This window comes from Nerophis ophidion, linkage group LG24, assembly GCF_033978795.1.
Source record: "Nerophis ophidion isolate RoL-2023_Sa linkage group LG24, RoL_Noph_v1.0, whole genome shotgun sequence".
In the NCBI taxonomy this organism is placed as follows: Eukaryota; Metazoa; Chordata; class Actinopteri; order Syngnathiformes; family Syngnathidae; genus Nerophis; species Nerophis ophidion.
In genome coordinates, this window is record NC_084634.1 from 20,378,277 (window position 1) to 20,405,776 (window position 27,500).

Genomic DNA, 27,500 nt, shown 5'->3' on the forward strand with positions numbered 1-27,500 from the left:
AGCTAGAATGAACAGAAAGCGCTAGTATGTAAACTAGGGACAAGTAAACAAACAAAATAGCATGGAAGCTAATAGGGTGAAAAAAGATAGTTACCACAATGCGGGAAGAGAGATTTCACTTGTTGCGTGAAGCAAACTATAGTCCGAGAACGAATGACAAACAAGGGCGGTCTTAAATAAGGAGATAACTAATTAAATCAGGTGCGTGACGACAAACAAGAAACAGGTGACACTAAATGAGTAACCATGACAACAGAAACCAAACAGGAATTGCTACCGGGAACCAAAGACGTCGAATACAACACAGGATGATAACAAAACAGAAACAAAACCAGAATATGACATGGTCCAAGACGTGGACCATATATATATATATATTTATATATATATATATATATTTATATATATATATATATATATATATATATATATATATATATATATATATATATATATATATATATATATATATGCATGTACAGGCAGTTTTGTCTGTGTTTTCTTCCTAGGGGGCGCTAGAGCACAATTTGTAGTTTTGGGGTTAGGTTTTTTGATTAAATTGCAATGTTCGCCAGTCCTGATTTGTATGTCAAATTTGGTGAGTTTTGAAGCATGTTAAGGGGGTCAAATTATAGCTCAAAGTTGCGGAATAATAATAAAGAAAGAAAGAAAGAAAGAAAGAAAGAAAGAAAGAAAGAATAAAACGCTAGAAATTCAATAGGGTCCTCTGTCCCAAAGGGACATTTGGTCCCTTTTAATGTCAACTTCCCAAAGTTGGGTTATGGTTATTTATCTATGTCCGCGTCTCTTTGTTAGCTGCTAACGAGCTAAGCTAACTAGCACAAGACTGATTGATTGATTGATTGATTGAAACTTTTATTAGTAGATTGCACAGTTCAGTACATATTTCGTACAATTGACCACTAAATGGTAACACCACAATAAGTTTTTCAACTCGTTTAAGTCAGGGTCCACGTTAATCAATTCATGCTAAAACCAGATAAAGTGCGCTCGGACTAATGTATCCGCTGACAAACAATGACTAACAACGTTTCATCTACTACACCACATATATGTGTACATGTATGCACTAAATACAAATAGAGAAACAATAATGGCCAGTGGCCACGTTTAGGCCTTCCCTGTCAAACGCCATTTTGCTTTTTACTCCTTCGTTTTATTTGGATTTCCAGCAGACTAGTAGAGCATCTTAGGCCTCTACAGCTTCTTAACGCGACTTCTTCGTCCTGTCCTATGGTCCATACTACTGTACATTCTACGTGAACGCCCCCACTTCTCCCAGTGTGGCGAGTTAGAGTACTGCTGAGGCATTGAACTGCAAGTTGACAAAATATCGCCCCCTACCTTGAGGCAGAGGTACTTGCTGCCTCATGGCCTGCCTTTTCCCTGAGGCAACAAGCATGCGCCCCCTCGTACACACACGGCCAATGTACACTGTGTGTAGCCGTGGAGGCTCCGCCTGTGTCTGCCTCACTTCTCGTATGCTGCGTTGTTTTGATCAGGAAACATGGAATTTCCGCAATTTTGACCATGAAAATTGTCAAAATATACAGGAACCACATCAAAATCACATAGAAATTATAAACCAAAAGAGAAAAATTAAAACTTATTTTATTTTATTATTTTGTTTTGGAACATCTCATGGTTAAGCCACCTGGCAGGTGAGGCACAGCCTCACTTGCCTCCCTGACAGCACGTCACTGCTAGAATGACAGTAGATATAGTCGACTCAAATATAAAGTATAAAAGATAGTCTCTTTAAAATTGATATGAAAGCAGGTTTATCCAGACTATTGTACCTGCAAAGTATTTCTTAAACAAAAGTAGCATGATCTTAAGCCTTTGCTCGGTTTGAAATGTGAAAGATTTGGCCATTCCCGTGACATTAATGAGATTTTAAAGGACTTGTTGATGTTGATGTGTTACAAACCTCTTCCTTGTTTATAAGCTACATACAACATCAACTGTTCTTTGTTCATGCACATCATACATATCAATAAAGTGTTTGGATGTATTCATTAAATCAATGAATTGTTGGTTGCCAAAAAGTGATGCAAAGTAATATTTTGAGGCCGACACATCTCATCTGTGCATAAGTGACTAGAATAACTTGGGCAAACTTTTTAACTGGCAGGCCATATCCATCACATGTAGGCTTGACAACTCTCAGAGAGAATAAGTGGGAGACATTTTGTTGGCATGGTGATTTTTCTGTTTGTTTGCTTGTTTTTGCCTTCTTTATTTATGAATGTCAAAAAAAAGGTTTGTAGATTATCAAAACAACTTTCCGTTCTCTGAATTCCCAGTGAACAGACGACAGCTGTCTTTGTTGCACAAAGCCAAAGGCTTGGAAAATTACGCTGTGTACGATGGGAGGAGACGGGAGAGGTTGTCTATTGTGATCCAAGACTTGCCCAAGCTCGATCCAAGACCAGTCCAAGCCCGAGGCATCTTTTTCTTTTGTGTTAATGGCTGTTTACATAGCCCCCATTCCTTTAGAAACAGCTGTTGTTATGTAAACAGGGAATATCCAAATAAAGGAGGAGACGTGAACCTTTTTCCGTGAGAGCGTGGGTGACACTGTAAGAGGTTACAGGTCAACACGTTTCTCCTCAAATTGAGCAAAATTGAATTCTGTCTCTGTTTATTTCCTTGCTTCCTGTGTTGTTTAATAAATGTCATTAATGTTTGAACGTGACAATGTGAAAAACATGTTTTACTATTTAACTGAAACCTGTATTTAATTAGACACGTCTTGGGGTAATAAGAACACATGGTCATAAAAACATGATCAAATAATTCATGCTGGAGTGCAAAATAACACTCCAGAGGGGGGGTTGGCCACATTTGAGGTCCTCTCCAAGGTTTCTCAGAGTCATCATTGTCACTGGCGTCCCACTGTGTGTGTGTTTTCCTTGCCCTTATGTGGGTTCTTCCGAGGATGTCGTAGTTGTAGTGGTTTGTACAGTCCTTTGAGACATTTGTTATTTAGGGCTATATAAATAAACATTGATTGATTGATTGATTAACAAAATTAAATCAGTAAATGTCTTTCATTTTCATCCCATGAGAAGTCGCCACAGCACAACAATCATAATGATTCAGATCAAAGTTTACCTTCCCATCCTGACCTGGAATCGTACCCACACCCACTGTCACACACAGCAGATGTGTATACCATTCCACTACTAGCATCAACAGAACAACAGGTGAATTACGTTATTTGATTCTCTTAAATTTGCTGTGATTTCTACCAAATATTGTATTTTAATAAAAAGCTCTGTCCTTCATTCATTCTGTTGACATTTGACAAACTATTTTTGATTGTCACTTTTCGGACATGGTAAAGGCTTAATTAAGATCATTTAATACTAGTTTTGCATGACTGCAAGCAAGAAGTGTTATCATGTGTGTAATGACAAAGCACCTCCAAAACAGAATTGTATATAACAAGTTTTTACTGAATAAAACCCCCAGAATGTACATGAAACATTGTACACATAAAACACTGAATATCAAGAGTATATGAACGGCCTACCTTGTTTACTTCCCAAATGACATCCTCGGCATGTTTGGCAATCAAGCAAAAATATGATTATGCAAAAAGGAACGGAAAAAACAGCAAATTGTTTCAAAAAATATAAATATGTGGGGCGGTATAGCTCGGTTGGTGGAGTGGCTGTGCCAGCAACTTGAGGGTTGCAGGTTCGATTCCCGCTTCCACCATCCTAGTCACTGCCGTTGTGTCCTTGGGCAAGACACTTTACCCACCTGCTCCCAGTGCCACCCACACTGGTTTAAATGTAACTTAGATATTGGGTTTCACTATGTAAAAGCGCTTTGAGTCACTAGAGAAAAGCGCTATATAAATATAATTCACATGTCACATGTCTCACAATATTTTGCAATGCTTTGTCATAAAAATCTTGTGTCACTGTCCCCCTCCGTCACACTAACTGGTAAGGTTGGCTACCCAATTCCGTACTTTTGTACTTACGGTACTATCAATTCACGTAAAACCAAACTGTCAAGTCAAAAGACAGAGCAGCACAAACACCACTGATTTGCAGAGCACACTCCAGGCCTGAAGGGGCAACAGTGAGAGCTGAGGGCTGAACATCTCCACCTGCTTCCACCAGATTGGCTTGATTGAGTTCACCTGTTCACCTGCTCAGAGCACATGCTTAAAATGTTTGAGCTTCAGTCAGTCAGCCCTTTTGACATGCTGCTGAGAGGAAGGAAGACAGCTCTTGTGTGGACTCAGAAGACGCAACTAGTGAGAAAACCAAAGGAAATAAATGTTTGTTTGGACTGAGGGGAATGTTTCAAGAAAATAATTTCACTGGGGAAATGTTTAAAGGAGAAATTTCACTGATGTTTACACATTGTTTAAGTTGACTGAAAGTAAATTTAAAAGTTATCAGTGATGTTTAAGTTTATTCTTGAAATGTTTGAGTTTAATTTCATTCATATTATTGGAAATGTTTAAGTTTATTCTTAAACCTAGTCCCTATCAGTGGGAATGAATTTTGTTTGGATTGATTTAAAAAGAAAGCAAATAATGTATTTTGATGTATGTTTATGAAACAGTGTTCTTTTTTTTCCCTGTTTGATTAAGGTCATCAACCTAATCACCCTAATCACCCGAATTGCCCTAATCGCCTATCCTACTATCCCACTAATCGGCTATTCTACAATTCAGCTAATCAACCCACCACTAATCAACTATTCTACTATTTAACTACAGACTATTCGACTATTCATTCATTTCATCCATTCATTTACGCCGAAACCCAGTTTATTTGATTGCTTCAAATCAAATATCAATAAATCACAAGGAAAGAAGATTGAGTTGTCCCTTTGTGTCCTTTTTGAGTCCCACTGGCCCTTTCAAGTTTGAGCACGGCTGCAAAAAAAAAAACCTGAAGAACTTGACACAAACGGTGCCATAGTTGGATACCTATGTTGCATGTGACGTCATGTCCGGTTTCAGACTGGTCATGACTGCTTTCAGACTAAACACGGGCTCACGTAAACAATCATTCAAGCAGCACTCAGGCCGGACTCAGCCAAACTCCCTCTAAGTCACCTTGCCATTTTCGACTGTGCTTAATAGAAAAACGCTCAAACTTAAAGTAATGCGACACTCTTTCAAAATGCGCTCGCTTAATGGTAATTTACAGAGGATTTGCCAAAGACAGGCATGAAGGATTTTACATGGCGATTTCAACACCTTGGAATTTGGTAAAGGAAACAACAATTAAGATTATAGTTTGAATTTTACAGTTTTGTGTAATGAGAACTATTTTTACAGTATTGACAGTTTGTAGGGCGCAACTTAACTAATTATTCTTCCTGGAAAAAAAGCTACTTTCTAGTTTGACAACATAGCATAAACAGTTACAGAGTGATGCCATCTAATGGTCTTGGAAGTGCAATTGCATTGCAAATGAGACTAATGTCATCAGAAAACAAGATATAACAACTGGACAGCAGTTCTCATAATCAACGTTCTTAAATGTTACATCAAAAACAATTAACATTAACATACAACAGTACTGAAAAAATGATACTAATGTTGCAAATTATTGTTAAAAATAATGATGAGATGTGACACAAGGTGATATTCACTGATAAGCAGCTGTCTATTGGTTTGAAAAGGAAAGAAGAAATCCTTGTCAATGTGATGACATCACAACTACATGGACACAAAGATCAACATCAACATGATTCACTGGCAAAATATTGTTGAAAGATGCAGATTGAAGGTGTTTTCTCAGCCAAAGAAGACATCATGTAAATTGTGCAGATGTGAAAGAAAAGTCCAAGTGTGATGAGGTCCCTCAGCGATGGAGACATCTCTCTGTGTTCCAGTGCACAAAGCATCCTGGAACAGCCAGGCGGCTTAACCATGAGATGTTCCAAAACAAAATAAGTTTTAATTTTTCTCTTTTGGTTTATAATTTCTGTGATTTTGATGTGGTTCCTGTATATTTTGATAATGTTCATGGTCACAGCACGTTCCCAACAAAAGCAGGTGCAGATGTTAGCATGTGGCAGAGTCAACATCATCTTCACACAAAGTCAGAAGAACATTTGGAGGTGCGTGAAAAAGCAAAGTCCTCACTGTGCCGTGTGTCACTCAGCCTTCAGCCTTCAGCCTTCAGCCTTCACGTCTCTCTGAGAGCTGGTTACCACCGTCACCAGCTGGCGGAGCACAAAACGCACCGTGAGCTGCTTACGCTGCTCATGCTAAGCCCACACCTCACTCTGGTGAAGGAAGTCCATCTTCATTCATATCACATCTTTGCAGCTGGGAATTCTGCTCTTCTACTTCCTGACTAGTCTAAGACTAAGTCTCCAAACAGGTTCAGCTTGGCTTCAAGGCTCATGTGCAAGCAGCCCTCCAGTGTCTTAGTCAGGTCAAAAGTTTACATACACTTGTAAAGAACATCATGTCATGGCTGACTTCAGTTTCCAATCATTTCTACGACTTTATTTTTTTGTGATGTAGTGATTGGAGCACATACTTGTTGCTCACTAAAACATTCATGAAGTTTGCTTCTTTTATGAATTTATTATGGGTCTACTGACAATGTGAGCAAATCTGCTGGGTCAAAAGTATACATACAGCAATGTTAATATTTGCTTACATGTCCCTTGGCATGTTTCACTGCAATAAAGCGCTTTTGGTTTTTGACCACTGCTGACAAAATTGGTGCAGTTCATCTAAATTTCTTGGTTTCCTGACATGGACTTTTTTCTTCAGCATTGTCCACACGTTTAAGTCAGGACTTTGGGAAGGCCATTCTAAAACCTTTATTCTAGCCTGAGTTAGCCATTCCTTTACCACTTTTGAGGTGTGTTTGGGGTCAATGTCCTGTTGGAAAACCCAACTGTGCCCAAGACAAGACCTCCAGAGACCCTACGCAGGAGTTAAGTAGATGAAGTTTGCACATGTTTTAATACACACAAACCTTTAATAGATCAGGCCCTAGATGTTCATGATCATGAGCACTCATCAAAAATTGGCTGTGATACTTTCTATTGTGTGGGCTTACACCAGTATCAAGCTACTCCTGATGGAGGGAAGCTTTTATTTCCCTGCTAAACTTGTAACAGGTGTCTACATCACACCTTCAAACAGCAAGTTTGCAAGTTGACCCTTACAAAGATACCAACAATCCAGAATGTTGATGCTAACAGAAACAGAAAGTCATTATATTGATTATAGCTGACAAAAAGGTGTATAACAAAGATGAATAAATGATATTAATAACTTCAACTTACAAAGTGTGTGAGTGATGCTTCTTCACCACTGCTTTATTGTTCTAGTTTCCAAGAAAGAGAAGATGTTTTACTTAGCAGCTGGATGGTATTGGGCTGAAATGAAAGAGAAAGCAGGTGAAATTCACATCTCATGAATAACGGCAGAGACTTTTTGGCATCTTCCTGAAAGAGGAAACATTTGTGTCCCTCACCTTGTCTGCTTGGGCGACGCATGATGATGATGAAGATGATGATGATGATGATGAGGGGGGTGGGGGCCGCCAGGAGGAGCACCACAGCGAGGACCGCCAGCGTGGCAGTGACGCTCACGTTGCCTGTTGGTATGGTATGATTGATTTGTTTGACAAGTCACATGAAGGAACATCAGGTGCTTCCATTGACACTATTCAACATGTCCTAGATGTGTCTTTCTCACCTTCATGGCTTGCTTCTTCTCTCCAGCTTGGTGACCAGGTCCTCCTTCACGCCAGACAGCTGGAACACACATTCCTACTTGCCCTCCACCTCCACCCACATCTGGAAGGTTCTGTCGTGGTTGGGGAGCAGCTCTCCGTGCTCCACCTCATCCAACATCTGCTTGCCGTCTTTCCTCCAAAACAAGTCGCCATGCAGCTGACCGGAGAGGATGGACTCTTCTGGAGGAGGAACACCTCTGGAAGCTCTGCCCAGGAAGTCACGTGTGAATGGAGGATGACGTGGAGAGAAGATGGGAGGCAAAGATGGAGATAAATTGAGAGAATAAAGGTAAAGATGGAGAAAAAAAGGAGACAATGAAGGTAAAGATGGAGAAAAAAGCAGAAAATGGAGGTAACGATGGAGAGAAAAGGTGAGAATGAAGGTAAGGATGGAGCAAATAAAAGGTAAAGAAGGGAAAATGAAGTTAAGATGGAGAAAAAAAAGAGAATGGAGGTAAAAAGAAAGAGAAAAGGAGTGAATGGAGGTTAAGATGGAGAGAAGAGGCAATGATGAAGGTAAAGCTGGACAGAAAAGGTGGAAAGGGAGAATAAAGGTAAAGATGGAAAGAATGGAGGTAAAGATATATAAGCCTTGAAAACAAATTGAAATCACATTTTTCAGGACCTTACTCGGCACCAAAACTCTCCAAATCTAGCCACCAAAATATGAGCTAGTTTAGGAGCCCCGAAGCCAAACATCAAATATTAACTCTTGAAAATGTGAATGATTGTGCCCCTCGCCCCAGATTCACGTATCGCCGGGAACATCACCAGCGGCGTCTATCATGACAGGAGGAACGTAAAAGTCTCAAGAAGCCATATTTGAAACCCAAAAGGAAGTCAGCCATTTTGGTTTCCGTCAGCCATGTTGAAGGCAGGAGCTCTGTGCTCTTGTATCATCCTTTTGTGTTTCCCTCTTGTTTTCATGTGTTATTATATTTTTTTGCCTTTTGGTCCGGGACCCTTTGGGACTGTGTGACAAGGGGTGGCACTTTCGTGACCTCTGTGGTGCTTTTTTTGTGGACTTCTGGATCTGCCTCCCGGGAGCCTTTTGGCCATGGAGACCAGCTGCTGGCTCTCTGCCACACCGGAGTCGCTTTGGAGAGACTGGAGGAGATGCGGATGAGGGGACAGGACTGCGGAGCTGGCACTGAGCGCTGGGACGGAGAGGCTTCGCGGTGTCTTGGCTGGGTGAGCAGGTGTCGGACACCTCAGTCTCCTTGGACGTATCATCGCTCATCCATGCGGACTGGACACTGGCCGAGAGTGGAGTCGGCTGTCCTGGTTGCTTTGTTGGGTCTGCTCCTGTCTCTGGCCATCCTCCCTCCACCCCAGCGGACGATGGCGTGGAACACCGCAGAGGCCACCACAGTGGATATGTTTCTTTTACTTTTTATTCATAGCTGTATGTAGAAGTGTCTGGTTGTATCTGCTGCTTTAATGTCTTTAATGTCATATGTGTTCTTTGATGTTTGATGTTTCCCTCTTACACACATGGAAGAGGGATGTGTACTATGTTGTTGTTGGTTTTTTTTGTTTATTTTTTTTCTCTTGGCCTCAGTCTGCACCCCCTCTCCAGGGCCCAGGCTAAGACCGATTTTTTTATTTTATTTTAATCTTCTATCCCCCCCCCCCTCCCCCCTTGTTTACCTGTATCTCATCTTTTTTTGTAAGGGGCGCTGGAAGCCGGCAGACCCGTCAGCGATCCTGTTCTGTCTCCCTGTAATGTTTGTCTGATCTTGAATGGGATTGTGCTGAAAATTGTAATTTTCCTGACGGAATAAATAAAGTACTATCTAATCTAATCTAATAAGGTTCTATTCAAATGTAATACAAGTAATACGTAAGACTTTATTTGCACAATTAAGTAGATTTATTTTCAGGTGAAAAAGATGCCACCTCACTAAAAAGATTAATTGTTTAATTATTTATTTTCCATGCATTAATTTAGATCCAGAACAAACATTTTTATATATCTTATTATATTATAATCATTACTATAATTGAATGTAAGTTTGTGTAAAATATTTTCACACAACAAAGTGTGAATACATGTTGTAATGTGTGGGGTTGAGTTATAATTGATATAATACAATTAGGTATGGCAAATGCATTTTGTTTACTTGCCAACTATTCAAATTATATTTAATATGCATATTTATATAATATCATGTAATATGACTTCAACATTTCTTATGTTAAAATAAGAGTTTATTTGCTAACCAGTTCTACTTCTGAGTATTTTTTTATTTTTTTTATTGAACAATTAAACATACATAAACAATGTTTAGACACATTACGGTACTTTCAATACAATATGAGTCTGTGTTTGTTTAATATTTTACACAGCAATATATAAAAAAAAACATCACATTAAATCCAATCCTCCGACAAACAAAACCCGTTAAAGAAAGTAAAAGTAAATATGAGAGACCATAACAATAAAATTTAATCAAAAAAATATAAAACCACTTAAATTATTTCAGTAAATATAATAATTTAAATGTTTTTTCTATTTTGTACAATCTTCCAAGACTGAATGAATAAATTGAAAACATTAACACAATGTGAGAATTTGGATTTCACTTTAAGAAAGAGACTTTTGTTGATGAGAGCAAATGTTTTACACTTTATAAAAATTGGAATTAATTCACAACACGATCCTGGACTTAAAATTGGTTTTATGACAGAGCTCCTGCGACATCACGTTCTGTGATATTTGAATAGCTCGGTTGGTAGAGTGGCCGTGCCAGCAACTTGAGGGTTGCAGGTTCGATTCCCGCTTGTGCCATCCTAGTCACTGCCGTTGTGTCCTTGGGCAAGACACTTTACCCACCTGCTCCCAGTGCCACCCACACTGGTTTAAATGTAACTTAGATCTTGGGTGTCACTATGTAAAGCTCTTTGAGTCACTTGAGAAAAGCGCTATATAAATCTAATTCACTAATTCACAATGTTTTGTATGGAAATAGATTATCTAGGAGTAAACGGGAACAATAATAAAAACACGTGGAAGGGTACATTTTAATAAATCAGGCAGTAATATCGCTACAATTTCTAGCACTTTCACTCTTGTCATTGCAATGAATGTCGCACGGGGGCGCCACTGAACCCCAACATTAAAGCTTTGTTTGATATACTTTGAATTTATTTTTGAAAAACAAGACACTCTTTTATATCACATTGTATTTCAAATAAATATTACGTAAAAGAAAAGCATGGTAACAGTGACAGCAGGCAATATCTTATATAGAGCTACCTCTTCGTCCACTCGGCTGTGACGTCATTCCCAGCTTCCGGGGTAAACGGAAGACATCAGAAAGAGCACATCGAAGGAGAAAGACGCTAATAAGTCAGTCTTATTATTTGTTCTCCCGTTTGAAATATTTATGGCCTATAAAATACATATTTGATTCTTTAGTAGAGGATAAAGTGGTCTCGATGCGCTAGAAGCACTGTGCCGCTTCTCGTGCTATCTTTGCTTGTTAGTTAGCTTAGCTCGCTAGTTAGCTTAGCTTGTTAGCTGCTAACAGAAGACACAGAAGTTATCAACACATCGCTAAGTAGAGATCAAGTGATTGATTGATTGATACTTTTATTAGTAGATTGCACAGTAGAGTACATATTCCGTACAATTGACCACTAAAAGGTAACACCCGAATACGTTTTTCAACTTGTTTAAGTCGGGGTCCACATTAAGTGTGAGTGTAAAGTGTTGTGATTGTGTGAAAATGTGCCAAAGAACCATAGGAAAGTATGAGGACGAATTCACACAGTACTTTGTAGAAAGTAGCATTTAAAATACAAATAAATGAAAATATAATTTCAAATAGGTAAAAGGCTATGTATATTCCGAGTTATAAGTAGCCACAACCTGTAATGTATTTTCTTTTTGATAGGGACTTCCACATATTGGTGGTAAAGCAGGCAAACAAATCAGAATTTTTTTTTGGGAGTGAAATCTGTGTTGAATGTGATTTGTACAACTACCTGGTTTTATAATGGTCAATATATTTTGAAGTATCTAGACAGGTACATGGGTATGTTAGTGGTATGGTGTATCTTCTACACCAGACCAACTGCAAGAAGATGTACTCTGTCGGCCACCAAGAGCCTCCCCATGTTAAGGAAATGGTTGGCGGAAAGGTGAGCCCGAGATGGACGGTTGAGTAGAAGCCCAATCATTTGGTTTTGGGCTGTCTGGAGTTTGTTTTTCGGGGCTTTTAAGGCGTCACGGTACTAAACATGAACTCCGTAGTCAAAGTGAGATTAAATGAGTGCTTGTGTTAGAGTCTTAAAGGGGAACATTATCACCAGACCTATGTAAGCTTCAATATATACCTTGATGTTGCAGGAAAAAGACCATATATATTTTTTAACCAATTTCCAAACTCTAGATGGGTAAATGTTGGCGAATTAAACACCTTTCTATGTGACGTGTTAACGTGACGTCACAAAGGGAGTCAGTCCGCCATTTTCTCAAACACATTACAAACACCAAGTCAAATCAGCTGTTATTTTTCGTTTTTTCGACAGTTTTCCGTACCTTGGAGACATAATGCCTCGTCGGTGTGTTGTCGGAGGGTGTAACAACACCAACAGGGAGGGATTCAAGTTGCACCACTGGCCCAAAGATGCAAAAGTGGCAAGAAATTGGACGAAATTTGTTCAAAATACGAGGGTGTGGGGAAAGCCGACGAAATGGTCAGTCGTTTGTTCCGCACACTTTACCGACGAAAGCTATGCTACGACAGAGATGGCAAGAATGTTTGGATATCCTCCGACACTCAAAGCAGATGCATTTCCAACGATAAAGTCAAAGAAATCTGCCGCCAGACCCCCATTGAACGTGCCGAAGTGTGTGAGCTATTCAGGGACAAAGGACCTCGATAGCACAGCAAGCAATGGCGGCAGTTTGTTCCCGCAGATGAGCGAGCTAAACCCCCTGGATGTCTTGGCTCACACCGCTTCTACCGAAGATGATCAAGTGAAGAATATGGGCCCTAGTTTCCCTGGCCTGCCGACATCAACTCCAAAACTGGACGGATCAGCTTTCAGGAAAAGACAGCGGATGAGGGTATGTCTAAAGAATATATTAATTGATGAAAACTTTGATTACTCACGGTTTTACGTAAATTAATATGCATGTACTGTGTTTACCAATAATTTAGCTTAAAAGCATTAATTTTTTTCAATCATTCGAGTACATTCGGGTAGTCTTGTGTAATGCAGTATTTTGTGTCTATTTGGGTATGGTTAACCTGAGTGAAGTCTCCCCATTATTTTGTTACAGGTGTTACAGGACATGTTTTCGAACTCTTATCAACATTCGACTGAAGAGGATGATTATCAAACTTTTTCAAGAGCGCATATTGGAGTTCAGATATACCCTGATGTGAAGTCTAAAGGTAACATTTAATGTTCGAGTACGCTGTGGAATACTCATGATACTGGAGATGGCAAATAGTACAAGTAAAATACTTATCGCAATGATGAATTTATATTTCACAGGTGTCCAGGTATTTCCACCCACCAGCGGGGTGATCCTGTTATGTAAGAACTAGGGTTGTACGGTATACTGGTATTAGTATAGTACCACGATACTAATTAATCATATTGGGTACTATACCACCTCTAAAAAGTACTACTTCTATGAGTACATCAATATTTTTAGGCATCACAACATCTTCTTTCATTTAAAAAAAAAAAAAATGTATGTTTATAAACTAAGAAAATATGTCTCTGGACACATGAACACTTGAATATGACCAATGTATGATCATGTATACCTGGTATCAGATTGATACCCATATTTGTGGTATCATCCAAAACTAATGTAAAGTATCCCAACTACAGAAGAATAAGTGATTATTAAAGTGTAGATGGAACATGTCGAAACAGAAAATAAGCAGATATTAACAGTAAATGAACAAGTAGATTCATAATCAATTTTCTATCACTTGTCCTTTGTAATTTTGACAAAATAATAGAATATAAATGACACAATATGTTGCTGCATATGTGAGCAGAATACATTAGGAGCTTTTGTTTGTTTACTTACTACTAAAAGACAAGTTGTCTTGTATGTTGACTATTTTATTTAAGGACAAACTTGCAATAAGAAACATATGTTTAATGTACCCTAAGATTTTTTTGTTAAAGCCAATAATGCAGCTTTTTGTGGTCACTTTTATTTAGAAAATTATCGAAATACATTTTGGTACAGGTCCCGGTACCAAAATATTGGTATCAGGACAACACTAGTAAGAACGGAACTCGTTGGTCGATTCTTTGACTAATTTAGTAGTAATGTTTTCACTGGAGAGATTAGTCTTTACGATGCAGCCAAGATAGGTAATCTCATTTTTGTTTGTTATTATATTGTCACCCACTTTGACTGTGAAGTTATCTACTTTTCTGAGGTTAGGATTAGGAATTGACCCAAAGACCTGTGTACTTGCAAGTACCGGGGAGAGTCTTATTTTGGCAGTTTGTCATTGAAAGCCTTGCTAGTCTAGGTCTTGAGGATTCTAACTTCGCTTGTTTTGTGACCGTTAGCCTCGGTTCTATGTTCTTTATGGGTATAGAAAATGATGGAGTGATCACTTAAGCCGCATGCAGTAGTTCCAGTTGTGATCTTAGACTGGTCAGAAGTAACAAGGAGGTCTATGAAGGTTTAAAAGGACTCACTCACCCTGGTAGTTTGCTTAATGAGCTAAGTGAGACAATGTTGGTGGCACAGTTTAGTGAAGGTTTTAAAAATGGGTGCATCCTTTCAGGACATATCTGTGTTCCAGTCCCCAAGAAGATGTAAACCTGTATCAACATGTTTACACTAAACTCACACACTCACCAAATACATTTTATACTGTAATCAAATCTAATAATTTCGCTTCCTGATTTTCACTTACATGCATCAATAAGTGAAAGTAAACATTTATTTTCAATAACCAAAGTAGTCAACACTTGATTTATTAAAAGAACATAAAGGTGACTGACTTTCCTTCAGCGTGTTGTAGATGGTCTCCAATTCCTAAAGTGGAATTGTTGATGAAGATACTCCATGAAACAGCACATATTAAAACATGCTTTTGGTAAAAGTTCTTTTTGGCCCAGCCAACAAAATGACCACCAAAACGTATTTTGCATGATAACAAAAACATACCATGAATGTTTTTTTTAGTGATTTTGGTATTAGGTTTTTTTTTATTTCCATGATATTGAAATTATGGTAATGACAATGTCATTATAATATTATGGTTAAGTTTAGAGATAAAGATTAGGTGTAATAGACCGTATAGAGAATAAAATATTTACACACTTTACCTCAGTGACCCAATCAATGCTGCCTCGTACTTATAAAAACTTTTCAAATTGCCCCTCATCAAATTTCCAAGTCTGTTGTTTGTACTCACTGTACCACTTTTGAATAGTTTTAGGAAACAAATAGGTATTTCTGTGTTTTTATTGGTTGTTTTGCTACACACTTTTAACACAACACACAAAAGAACACAAATAATGTCATTGTGTTAACAGCGTCAGTTCAAAACTATTTCTATTCTCTCTTTATCTTATTTACTTATTTACCCAACAGACGTCCAGCATCCCCCTCACATCATAGAGGTAGAGGAGGAAGTGTGGATGAGTCAGGAGGGAGAGTGTCCTGTAGGGCAGGAGGAGGCTGATGTCAGCAAGTTTCCACTGACTGTTGTCTCTGTGAAGACTGAAGAGCATGAAGACAAACCACCTGAGTCCTCACAGCTTCATCACAGTCCAAGTAAGCACAACATTTTATTCTCAGGGCATTCAATCCATCACAACTGGACTCTTCACTTTGTCTTACAAGACCTTTGTCCTCTCATCCAAGTAGGCTTCATCACTTCATGCTCATACACTTTAAGTCTTGAATATAATCACTGGAATTTAGAGAAAAACTGCAGTTTTTGGAGAAATGTTTTTTATTGTTCACAATCATTATAAACGACATGACTATATATATATATATATATATATAAATATATATATATATATATATATATACATACACATACAGCACATTCTAATTCATAAATGTAAATACAAGTCTACATGCAATGGAGCCAATGAGAGGTCCTCTATAACCATCCAAAAAGTGCCAACAATACTACATTTGCATTTTGAGGTTTGGATACCAACCAAGTATTAGTGATATTGTTATTATGAGTGCTAACGCAAACAAACTATTTATAGCTTGTGTGTCTATGTTGACATCACCGGCTGGTGAGCTCCTTCCTTGCCTCGGTGCTGGTGAAAGATTATTCCAGATCATGAATCGTGCCTCTCACCTGGATAGTAGAAGGATGAGGACATACTCTGACAAGTTGTTACCCTTTTGAAAGCCAGTTGAGGCCCGAATAGGTGCTTGGCTTCACCCCCCATATCGTGCGACGATTATGAGTCTTTCTCCATCCAAACGAGAATATAACAAGAGTCTATCAGTCTGCGTCATAGTGACAGCAGACCTTGTACAGTAAGTGGTATTTTAGAAAGTAGGTTGGCTCTCATGAAGTCTGCAGTGTGTAATATTCAGTGATGTTAAAAAAAAAAAAAGCAAATGTAGTGATGCTTTTTTGAAAGTAATGCGCTAATAAGCTAAAATGTGTAAATATTCCATCTTTTTAAAAAAGTACCTGTTACTAAATGACATATATACCTACTGCATGTACATAAAACCTTAATGGAGGTGTTTGGATGCTTTTTAAGTTATTTGTAGGCACAATCAATCAATCAATGGAGTGGGGGGCAGAGGAGAAAACGAAAAGAAAAGAAACGGCAGATCAACTGGTCTAAAAGGGGATCTATTTAAAGGCTAGAGTATACAAATGAGTTTTAAGATGAGACTTAAATCCTTCTACTGAGGTAGCATCTCGAACTGTTACCGGGAGGGCATTCCAGAGTACTGGAGCCCCAATGGAAAATGCTCTATAGCCCGCAGACTTTTTTTGGGCTCTGGGAATCACTAATAAGCCGGAGTCCTTTGAAGGCAGATTTCTTTCCGGGACATATGGTACAATACAATCGGCAAGATAGGATGGAGCTAGACTGTGTAGTATTTTATACGTAAGTAGTAAAACCTTAAAGTCACATCTTAAGTGCACAGGAAGCCAGTGCAGGTGAGCCAGTATAGGTATATATGTATGTATATATGTATATAAAGGTATATACAATATAGGTATATATGTATGTATATAAAGGTACATACAGTATAGGTATATATGTATGTATATATGTATATAAAGGTACATACAGTATAGGTATATATGTATGTATATATGTATATAAAGGTATATACAGTATAGGTATATATGTATGTATATATGTATATAAAGGTATATACAGTACAGGCGTAATATGATCAAACTTTCTTGTTCTTGTCAAAAGTCTAGCAGCCGCATTTTGTACCAACTGTAATCTTTTAATGCTAGACATGGGGTGACCCCAAAATAATACGTTACAGTAATCGAGACGAGATGTAACAAACGCATGGATAATGATCTCGGCGTCGTTAGTGGACAATTTGGAGCAAATTTTAGCGATATTACGTAGATGAAAGAAGGTCGTTTTAGTAACGCTCTTCATGTGTGACTCAAAGGGTGGAAGATAATACCCAGATTCTTTACCTAGTTGAGTTTTTGAGTTTGAGTTTATTTCGAACATGCAAGCATACAACATGATACATCACAATTTCCAGTTTCTCTTTCCAACATGTTCGAAAAGGAGGAGGAAGAAGCAGAGCTTATTTAATCCTACCCCTTTTCTTTACATAACAGTTGCTAAAACTTTTGTTCACTTCCTGTTCTCAATGTATTCACAATGTATACTCCATAAGTAATAAGTAATCACAATACAAATAAATAAATAAATAAATAATTGCTTAAATTTTAATCCATACGATGAGATAAGTCAGATTACTTTGAAAATGAATGTGTGAGTAAAATCAGAATTTTTATCATGGTTCTTCATTTTTGTACTTTGTTAACACTTCCAGTTTGAAGAGTTTCTTGAAATGGATCATATTAGTACATTGTTTGATTGCTTTGCTTAATCCATTCCATAATTTAATTCCACATACTGATATACTGAAGGTTTTAAGTGTTGTACGTGCATACAAATGTTTTAAATTACATTTTTCTCTAAGATTATATTTCTCTTCTTTTGTTGAGAAGAATTGTTGTACATTCTTGGGAAGCAGGTTATAGTTTGCTTTGTGTATAATCTTAGCTGTTTGCAATTCCACTATGTCGTGGAATTTCAGTATCTTTGATTCAATAAATAAAGGGTTTGTATGTTCTCTATATCCAACATTATGTATTATTCTAACTGATCTTTTTTGTAACACTGTTAGTGAATGAAGTGTACTTTTGTAATTATTTCCCCATATTTCTACACAGTAACTCAGATATGGTAACACTAGTGAGCAGTAGAGAATATAAAGTGATTTTTGGTCTAGAAAATATTTGGCTTTATTCATTATTGATGTATTTCTTGCAACTTTATGTTGTATATTTTTTATGTTGTATATTTTTTACATGAGATTTCCAGTTCAATTTATCATCAATCATTATACCTAGAAATTTGGTTTCATTTACTCTTTCAATTTCTATTCCGTCTAGTTGCCTTGTTTAATTGTTTGGTTTATTATTAGTGGTTTAAAGGCCTACTGAAATGAGATTTTCTTATGTAAACGGGGACAGCAGGTCCATTCTATGTGTCATACTTGATCATTTCACAATATTGCCATATTTTTGCTGAAAGGATTTAGTAGAGAACATCCACGATAAAGTTCGCAACGTTCGGTGCTAACAGAAAAGCCCTGCCTTTACCGGAAGTCGCAGACGATGACGTCACATGTTGATGGCTCCTCACATATTCACATTGTTTTTAATGGGAGCTTCCAACAAAACTTCGATTCGGACCGAGAAAACGACAATTTCCCCATTAATTTGAGCGAGGATGAAAGATTCGTGTTTGAGGCTATTGACTTCTACAAAAAACAAACAAAACAAAAAAACAAGTTAAAAATGAAAAACGCGACTGCATTGGGACGGATTCCCATGTTTTTAGACACATTTACTAGGTTAATTCTGGGAAATCCCTTATCTTTCTATTGTGTTGCTAGTGTTTTAGTGAGTTTAATAGTACCTGATAGTCGGAGGTGTGTGTCCACGGGTGTGTTGACGCCAATATCTGAGGGGAGTCGACGGCAGCTATGGACAGCACAAGCTCAGCTTTTCTCCGGTAAGGAAGCGACGTTTTAACCACAATTTTGTCACCGAAACCTGCTGGTTGACATTCCGTCGTGATTCATGTTTGCTTGACCGCGCTCTGATCCATTGTAAAGTTTCACCTCCAGGAATTTCAAACAAGGAGTCACTGTGTGTTTGTGTGGCTAAAACTTCCCAACTCCATCTTTCTACTTTGACTCCTCCAATATTAATTGGACAAATTGCAAAAGATTCAGCAAAACAGATGTCCAAAATACTGTGTAATTATGCCGTTAAAGCAGACGACTTTTAGCTGTGTGTGTGTGCAGCGCTCATACTTCCTAAAAACCCGTGATGTCTTGCGTACACGTCATCATTACACAACGTTTTCAAGACGAAACTCCCGGGAAATTTAAAATTGCAATTTAGTAAACTAAAGCGGCCGTATTGGCATGTGTTGCAATGTTAATATTTCATCATTGATATATAAACTATCAGACTGCGTGATCGCTAGTAGTGGCTTTCAGTAGGCCTTTAACAGAACGTATACATATTTTTAAATGTCCATTTTTTTTCCACAATGACTAACTGAGATAGGCCCCTGCGCCCCCGAAAGGGACAAGCCGTAAAAAATGGACGGATAATTATATTGAATAAAAATGGTTAGGAATGAGTTTGGCGTTCATGCTTGTCACTTACTGCTGTGTCGTCCACACACTGGGAGCGTGTGCAAATGTGCAATGTTTCGGATTAAAAAAATCACATTTATTTTTCATAGTTTGGCTTGGGGTGCGACTTATACTCTGGAGGGACTTATGTGTGAAATTATTAACACATTACTGTAAAATATCAAAAAATATTTATCTTATTCACATAAGTGCCTAGACGTACCGATAGAAGATGAAGCGGTACATTGTCTACTTTGGACTTGGCAGAGTTGTTTAGAAGCGACACCGACTAAGTAGATTTCATGGGATTTAGCGATTTGGAATGACAGATTGTTTGGTAAAGGTATAGCGTGTTCTATAAGTTATAGTTATTTGAATGACTCTTAGCATAATATGTTAGGTTAACATAGCAGGCACCTTCTCAGTTGGTTATTTATGCCCCATATAACCTACACTTATTCAGTCTGTTGTTCACTATTCTTTGTTTATTTTAAATTGCCTATCTAATGTCTATTCTTGGTGTTGGATTTTATCAAATAAATGTCCCCAAAAAATGTGACTTATTCTCCAGTGCGACCTAGATGTTTTTTTTCCTTATTTATTATGCATTTTCGGCTGGTGCGATTTATTCTCCTGAGCGACCTGTAATTCGAAAAATACGGTAAAGGGAAACCAATCCAAATCCATTGCTACTCTTTATAAAGTAAAACATGCTGAATAAGACATGTCTGCATATGTTATATTATTCTATTGTTTTTCCACATTTAACATATTGTGTTGAAGTTTGGGGAAATGTTTATAAAACAAATATAGACCCAATTATTCAACTTCAAAAAAGGGTCATCAGAATAATACACAACGCGTGCTACTATGGACATACAAATCCATTATTTATGAGTTCTAATGTGTCGAAATTTTCAGATATTGTGTTTTTAAAAACCTTGGAAATTATATTTCGAGTAAAGCAACAGTCTTCCAGCTTGTATTATTAGGTTATTTCAATTAAGAAAAGAAAACTATCATTTACGGGGATATTGATTTTTGAAATAGGTAAAGTAAGAAGGAATACAAAATACAAATGTATTTCAGTTTTAGGAGTTAAATGGTGGAACAAGCTCAGTGATGAGTTGAAGACATGTAGTTCTCTCACTGGGTCCATGTGTACACTCTCAGTTACATTAACATTGATATTATACATGTGGGCCAATAGATAGAAATGCTGTTAAATGTAGCTTTGATGTGGCAAGCTACTTTTGCAGTGTAGCATGTAGTGTAGCTCGCTACAATTCTCTGAGGATAGCTTAGCTACATTTAATGGAGAGTAACTTGTAGCTTAGCTTACTACATTTTACAGGTCGCTTGCCCATCACTGTCTGTTTGGCCTAGCTCACATGTGAATAGTTTGAATACTGCAAACTTCAATACAGTAACACCTCATTTGTGTTGTATGTTCTGCAGACGTCCAGCAGGTGTCAGCAGAGAGTCATGAAGAGATTCCCTCCAAACAGCAGGAGTGGAGCTCCAGTGTGGGACAGACGGAGCTACAGGCCCCCTCCCACATTAAAGAAGAAGAGGAGGAACTGTGGAAGCAGCTTCAAATGTTGGTGGAGGATAATGATGAAGATGAAGCTCAGTCCTTACAGCTTCATCACTGTCAAAGTGAGGAGAACAGAGGGGTGGAGCTTGTAAGTCAACACATCACAGAAGCTGATGGAGAGCATTGTGAAGATATAAAGTCAGAACCAGACAGCATCTTTGCTCCTCTGTCAGACATGTACCACATGATGTCACACTCTTCTGATCACAGTGACCACATCCAACAACCTTTGGAGAGTAAAAATGACTCTAAAGGTGATACGAGACATCACACTAACAACAAACACTTTGACTGCTCTGAATGTGGGAAATCATTTAGACACAAGAGTTATATTACAATACACATGAGGATACATACTGGAGAGAAACCTTTTACTTGCTCTGTTTGTAAGAAGAGTTTCTCCAGAAAGCTTGACATGACCACACACATGAGAACACACACTGGAGAGAAACCTTTTACTTGCTCTGTTTGTAAGAAGAGTTTCTCCACAAAGCTTGTCATGTCCACACACATGAGAACACATACTGGAGAGAAACCTGTTACTTGCTCTATTTGTAAGAAGAGTTTCTCCAGAAAGCAATACATGACCAAACACATGAGAACACACACTGGAGAGAACCCGTTGAGTTGCACTGTGTGTGATAAAAGGTTCAGGTATAAGTATCAGGTCAGTAAACACAAGTGTGTAACAGTCATGGAAGCTGCAGGGATTTAAAAACACTTATAAACAGTGATTGTGCTAAATGTACTCTAATACCACAGCATGTTTAAAGGGGAACATTATTACCAGACCTATGTAAGCGTCAATATATACCTTGATGTTGCAGAAGAAAGACCACATGTTTTTTAACCGATTTCCGAACTCTAAAAGGGCGAATTTGGCGATTTAAACACCTCTCAATTGTTCGCTGTCGGAGCGATGACCTTTCACCCGTGACATCACAATGGGAAGCAATCCGCCATTTCCTCAAACACATTACACACACAAGTCAAATCAGCTCTGTTATTTTCCGTTTTTTCGACTGTTTTCCTTACCTTGGAGACATCATGAATCGTCGGTGGGTTGTCTGAGGGTGTAACAACACGATCAGGAACGGATTCAAGTTGGAATGTGCATTGATTAGAACGTCATGCTAACATGCTATTTAGGCTAGCTGTAGGTACATATCGCATCGCTATGCCTCATTTACACCTACATTTGCATCCAGCCATTCCCTCCACCCACATTTAAGGCCAAACAAACACATACCAATCGACAGATTCAAGTTGCACCATTGTCAAAAGATGCGAAAGTCCCTTGTTTGTTCTGCACATTTTACCGCCGATGCTACGACAGACATGGCACAGAGATGCGTGGATATCCTGCAACACTCAAAGCAGATGCATTTCCAACGATAAAGTCAACGAAATCACAACGGTGAGTTTTGTTGATCTTATTGACTTATGTGCTAATCAGACATATTTGTACACGGCATGACTGCCAGCTAATCAATGCTAACATGCTATTTAGGCTAGTTGTATGTACATTTGTAGCTATATTTGCATCCAGCCTTTCCCTCCACCCACATTTAATGCCAAACAAACACTTACCAATAGACAGATTTAAGTTGCTCCAGTGGTGAAAAGATGCAATCTTTGGTTAGAAGGCGATCGCCGAATAGCTTCAATAGCTATTTGCTCAATAGCTTCAGTTTCTTCTTGAATTTCATTTTTGCTATCTGCTTCCACACTCCAACCATCCGTTTCAATACATGTGATATCTGTTGAATCGCTTAAAGGGGAACATTATCATCAAACCTATGTAAGCGTCAATATATACCTTGAAAAAAAGACCATATATTTTCTTAACCGATTTTCGAACTCTAAATGGGTGAACTTTGGCGAATTAAACGCCTTTCTATTATTCTTTGTGATGTCACATAGGGAGTCAAGCCGCAATTTTTTCAAACACATTGCAAACACTGAGTCATATCAGCTCAGTTATTTTCCGTTTTTTCGACTGTTTTCCGTACCTTGGAGACATTCTGCCTTGTCGGTGTGTTGTCAGAGGGTGTAACAACACGATCAGGGACGGATTCAAGTTGAATTGCGTGGAGTCTGCATCGATTAGCACGGCATGCTAACCGATGCTAAAATGCTATGTAGGCTAGCTGTATGTACATTTGTAGCTATATTTGCATCCAGCCTTTCCCTCCACCCACATTTAATGCCAAACAAACACATACCAATCGACGGATTTAAGTTGCTCCAGTGTCAAAAGATGCGAAAGTCCCTCGTTTGGTCTGCACATTTTACCGCCGATGCTACGACAGACATGGCTCAGAGATGTATGGATATCTTGCGACACTCAAAGCAGATGCATTTCCAACGATAAAGTCAACGAAATCACAGAGGTGAGTTTTGTTGATGTTATTGACTTATGTGCTAATCAGACATATTTGGTCGCGGCATGACTGCCAGTTAATCGATGCTAACATGCTATTTAGGCTAGCTCTATGTACATTTGTAGCTATATTTGCATCCAGCCTTTCCCTCCACCCATATTTAATGCCAAACAAACACTTACCAATCGACAGATTTAAGTTGCTCCAGTGGTCAAAAGATGTACTCTTTGGTTAGAAGGCAATCGCCGAATAGCTTCAATAGCTATTCACTCAAAAGCTTCAGTTTCTTCTTCAATTTCGTTTTCGCTATCTGCCTCCACACTCCAACCCTCCGTTTCAATACATGCGTAATCTGTTGAATCGCTTAAGCCGCCGAAATCCGAATCTGAATCCGAGCTAATGTCGCTATATCTTGCTGGTCTGTCCGCCATGTTTGATTGTATTGGCATCACTATGTGACATCACAGGAAAATGGACGGTGGATTTACAGATAGCGAAAATCAGGCACTTTAAAGCCTTTTTTTGGGATATTCCATGATTGGTAAAATTTTGAAAAAAACTTCGAAAAATAAAATAAGCCACTGGGAACTGATTGTTATTGGTTTTAACTCTTCTGAAATTGTGATAATGTCCCCCTTTAATATGAATGTATATTTGATGTTGTATGTAGTGCTTCTCATCTTCTACTGTTATATGTTATCCTGGAGTTTTTAAGTTGTGTGCATGTACTGAATATCATGTATGTAGCTACTAATTTATTTGATTTTCTCATTGTTAAAGAGAGGACATCTTTATTTTCACTTGGGGGTTTTTTTCACACATTTTCTTCCTATGTATTTTTATTGATGTTATTATCCAATTAAAAGTATGAATGAATAAAATATTTAACAAAATGTGGACTCTAGTAGATTAGCAGCATTGTTACATCATGGATGTTAACTACAGCAAAACATCAACAAAGAAGAAAAAGGCTGAAGTTAGCAACACATCACTGAACTTTAGAGCCATCGTGAGTGGAGTTGCTTGTTTTTATTGCTGCATTTGTACTTATTTCACCTCAGATCTTCACTTTTATTCCTAAAGTTTTCTTCAAATATATTGTTCTGGGCTTCTAAGATTGATGTTTACTATGTGTGTGTAGTCTGTGGAAAGGGTTGTTGTCCCTTGTGGATCCATTTGTTGACTTGAACAGATACATCATCATCATCATCATCATCATCATCATTATCAAAATACAGATTTAAGCACTGTATTAGAGTGCCTCTTGTAGTACTCCAACTCGCCACACTGAGAAGTGGGGGCGATCGTGAGCTAGCAGATGCATGTTGCTATCATGTTTTATCAGCGAGGAAGACAGCATTTGTGTTAACTTTTTTGTCAGATCCAAGTGGTATTGCTCCGCTGAATAAATGAATCACTATGGCTGCCAATATGGAGGATTTTATATATATATATATATATAAAGGCCTACTGAAATGAGATTTTCTTATCTAAACGATGTGTCATACTTGATCATTTCGCGATATTGCCATATTTTTGCTGAAAGGATTTAGTAGAGAACATCCACGATAAAGTTCGCAACTTTTGCTTGCTAACAGAAAAGCCTTGCCACTACCGGAAGTCGCAGACGATGACGTCACATGTTGATGGCTCCTCACATCCTCACATTGATTTTAATGGGAGCCTCCAACAAAAACCGCTATTTGGACCGAGAAAACTAAAATTTCCCCATTAGTTTGAGCGAGGATGAAAGGTTCGTCCATCCATCATCTTCCGCTTATCCGAGGTCGGGTCGCGGGGGCAGCAGCCTAAGCAGGGAAGCCCAGACTTCCCTCTCTCCAGCCACTTCGTCTAGCTCTTCCCGGGGGATCCCAAGGCGTTCCCAGGCCAGCCGGGAGACATAGTCTTCCCAACGTGTCCTGGGTCTTCCCCTTGCCCTCCTGCCAGCTGGACGTGCCCTAAACACCTCCCTAGGGAGGCGTTCGGGTGGCATCCTGACCAGATGCCCGAACCACCTCATCTGGCTCCTCTCGATGTGGAGGAGCAGCGGCTTTACTTTGAGTCCCTCTCGGATGGCAGAGCTTCTCACCCTATCTCTAAGGGAGAGCCCCGCCACACGGCGGAGGAAACTCATTTGGGCCGCTTGTACCCGTGATCTTATCCTTTCGGTCATGACCCAAAGCTCATGACCATAGGTGAGGATGGGAACGTAGATCGACCGGTAAATTGAGAGCTTTGCCTTCCGGCTCAGCTCTTTCTTCACCACAACGGATCGATACAACATCCGCATTACTGAAGACGCCGCACCGATCCGCCCGTCGATCTCACGATCCACTTTTCCCCACCTGTGAACAAGACTCCTAGGTACTTGAACTCCTCCACTTGGGGCAGGGTCTCCTCCCCAACCCGGAGATGGCACTCCACCCTTTTCCGGGCGAGAACCATGGACTCGGACTTGAAGGAGCTGATTCTCATTCCGGTCGCTTCACACTCGGCTGCGAACCGATCCAGTGAGAGCTGAAGATCCCGGCCAGATGAAGCCATCAGGACTACATCGTCTGCAAAAAGCAAATACCTAATCCCGTGGCCACCAAACCGGAACCCCTCAACGCCTTGGCTGCGCATAGAAATTCTGTCCATAAAAGTTATGAACAGAATGGGTGACAAAGGACAGCCTTGGCGGAGTCCAACCCTCACTGGAAACGTGTCCGACTTACTGCCAGCAATGCGGACCAAGCTCTGACACTGATCATACAGGGAGCGGACTGCCACAATAAGACAGTCCGGCACCCCATACTCTCTGAGCACTCCCCACAGGGCTTCCCGAGGGACACAGTCGAATCCCTTCTCCAAGTCCACAAAGCACATGTAGACTGGTTGGGAAAACTCCCATGCACCCTCAAGAACCCTGCCGAGAGTATAGAGCTGGTCCACAGTTCCACGACCAGGACGAAAACCACACTGTTCCTCCTGAATCCGAGGTTCGACTATCCGGCGAAGCCTCCTCTCCAGTACACCTGAATAAACCTTACCGGGAAGTCTGAGGAGTGTGATCCCACGATAGTTGGAACACACCCTCCGGTCCCCCTTCTTAAAGAGAGGGACTACCACCCCGGTCTGCCAATCCAAAGGTACCGCCCCCGATGTCCACGCGATGCTGCAGAGTCTTGTCAACCAAGACAGCCCCACAGCATCCAGAGCCTTAAGGAACCCATCCACCCCTGGGGCCTTGCCGCCGAGGAGCTTTTTAACTACCTCAGCAACCTCAGCCCCAGAAATAGGAGAGCCCACCACAGAATCCCCAGGAACCGCTTCCTCAAAGGAAGACGTGTTGGTGGGATTGAGGAGGTCTTTGAAGTATTCCCTCCACCGATCCACAACATCCGCAGTCGAAGTCAGCAGAACACCATCCGCACCATACACGGTGTTGACAGTGCACTGCTTCCCCTTACTGAGGCGGCGTATGGTGGTCCAGAATCGCTTCGAAGCCGTCCGGAAGTCGTTTTCCATGGCTTCCCCGAACTCTTCCCATGTCCGAGTTTTTGCCTCCGCGACTGCTAAAGCTGCACACCGCTTAGCCCGTCGGTACCTGTCCACTGCCTCCGGAGTCCTATGAGCCAAAAGAACCCGATAGGACTCCTTCTTCAGCTTGACAGCATCCCTCACTGCTGGTGTCCACCAACGGGTTCTGGGATTACCGCCACGACAGGCACCAACAACCTTGCGGCCACAGCTCCGATCAGCCGCCTCGACAATAGAGGTTCAGAACATGGTCCACTCGGACTCAATGTCCCGCACCTCCCTCGTGACATGTTCAAAGTTCTCCCGGAGGTGTGAATTGA

General features: G+C 39.6%; 2 protein-coding genes across 6 annotated transcripts in view; one reads left to right on the forward strand and one right to left on the reverse strand.

The window, feature by feature from the left end:
- Positions 1-5,852: 5,852 nt before the first annotated feature.
- The window catches only part of LOC133542092 (major histocompatibility complex class I-related gene protein-like), a 129,278-nt gene continuing 107,630 nt past the window's right edge, over positions 5,853-27,500 (reverse strand). Inside the window, exons 7-8 of the mRNA XM_061885937.1 lie at positions 6,149-6,228; positions 5,853-5,908 (exon numbers count right to left, since the gene is read on the reverse strand). Coding sequence (XP_061741921.1) covers positions 6,185-6,228 — 44 coding nt within the window. The 3' untranslated portion in view covers positions 5,853-5,908; positions 6,149-6,184. The remainder of the gene's footprint in view (positions 5,909-6,148; positions 6,229-27,500) is intronic.
- LOC133542090 (zinc finger protein 25-like) lies at positions 11,048-24,722 on the forward strand. 5 transcript variants are annotated; one of them, XM_061885931.1, is made up of 6 exons: positions 11,048-11,118; positions 12,303-12,623; positions 12,694-12,843; positions 13,060-13,174; positions 15,361-15,543; positions 21,136-24,722. In XM_061885931.1, the coding sequence occupies exons 2-6, from the start codon at positions 12,468-12,470 to the stop codon at positions 21,987-21,989; spliced, it is 1,458 nt and encodes a 485-aa protein (XP_061741915.1). In that variant the 5' UTR covers positions 11,048-11,118; positions 12,303-12,467; the 3' UTR covers positions 21,990-24,722. The 5 variants fall into 5 exon arrangements, with proteins under 5 accessions (XP_061741915.1, XP_061741918.1, XP_061741917.1 ...); XM_061885933.1 differs by lacking the exon at positions 11,048-11,118 and adding an exon at positions 11,178-11,415; XM_061885934.1 differs by lacking the exon at positions 12,303-12,623 and having other exon boundaries at positions 11,073-11,118.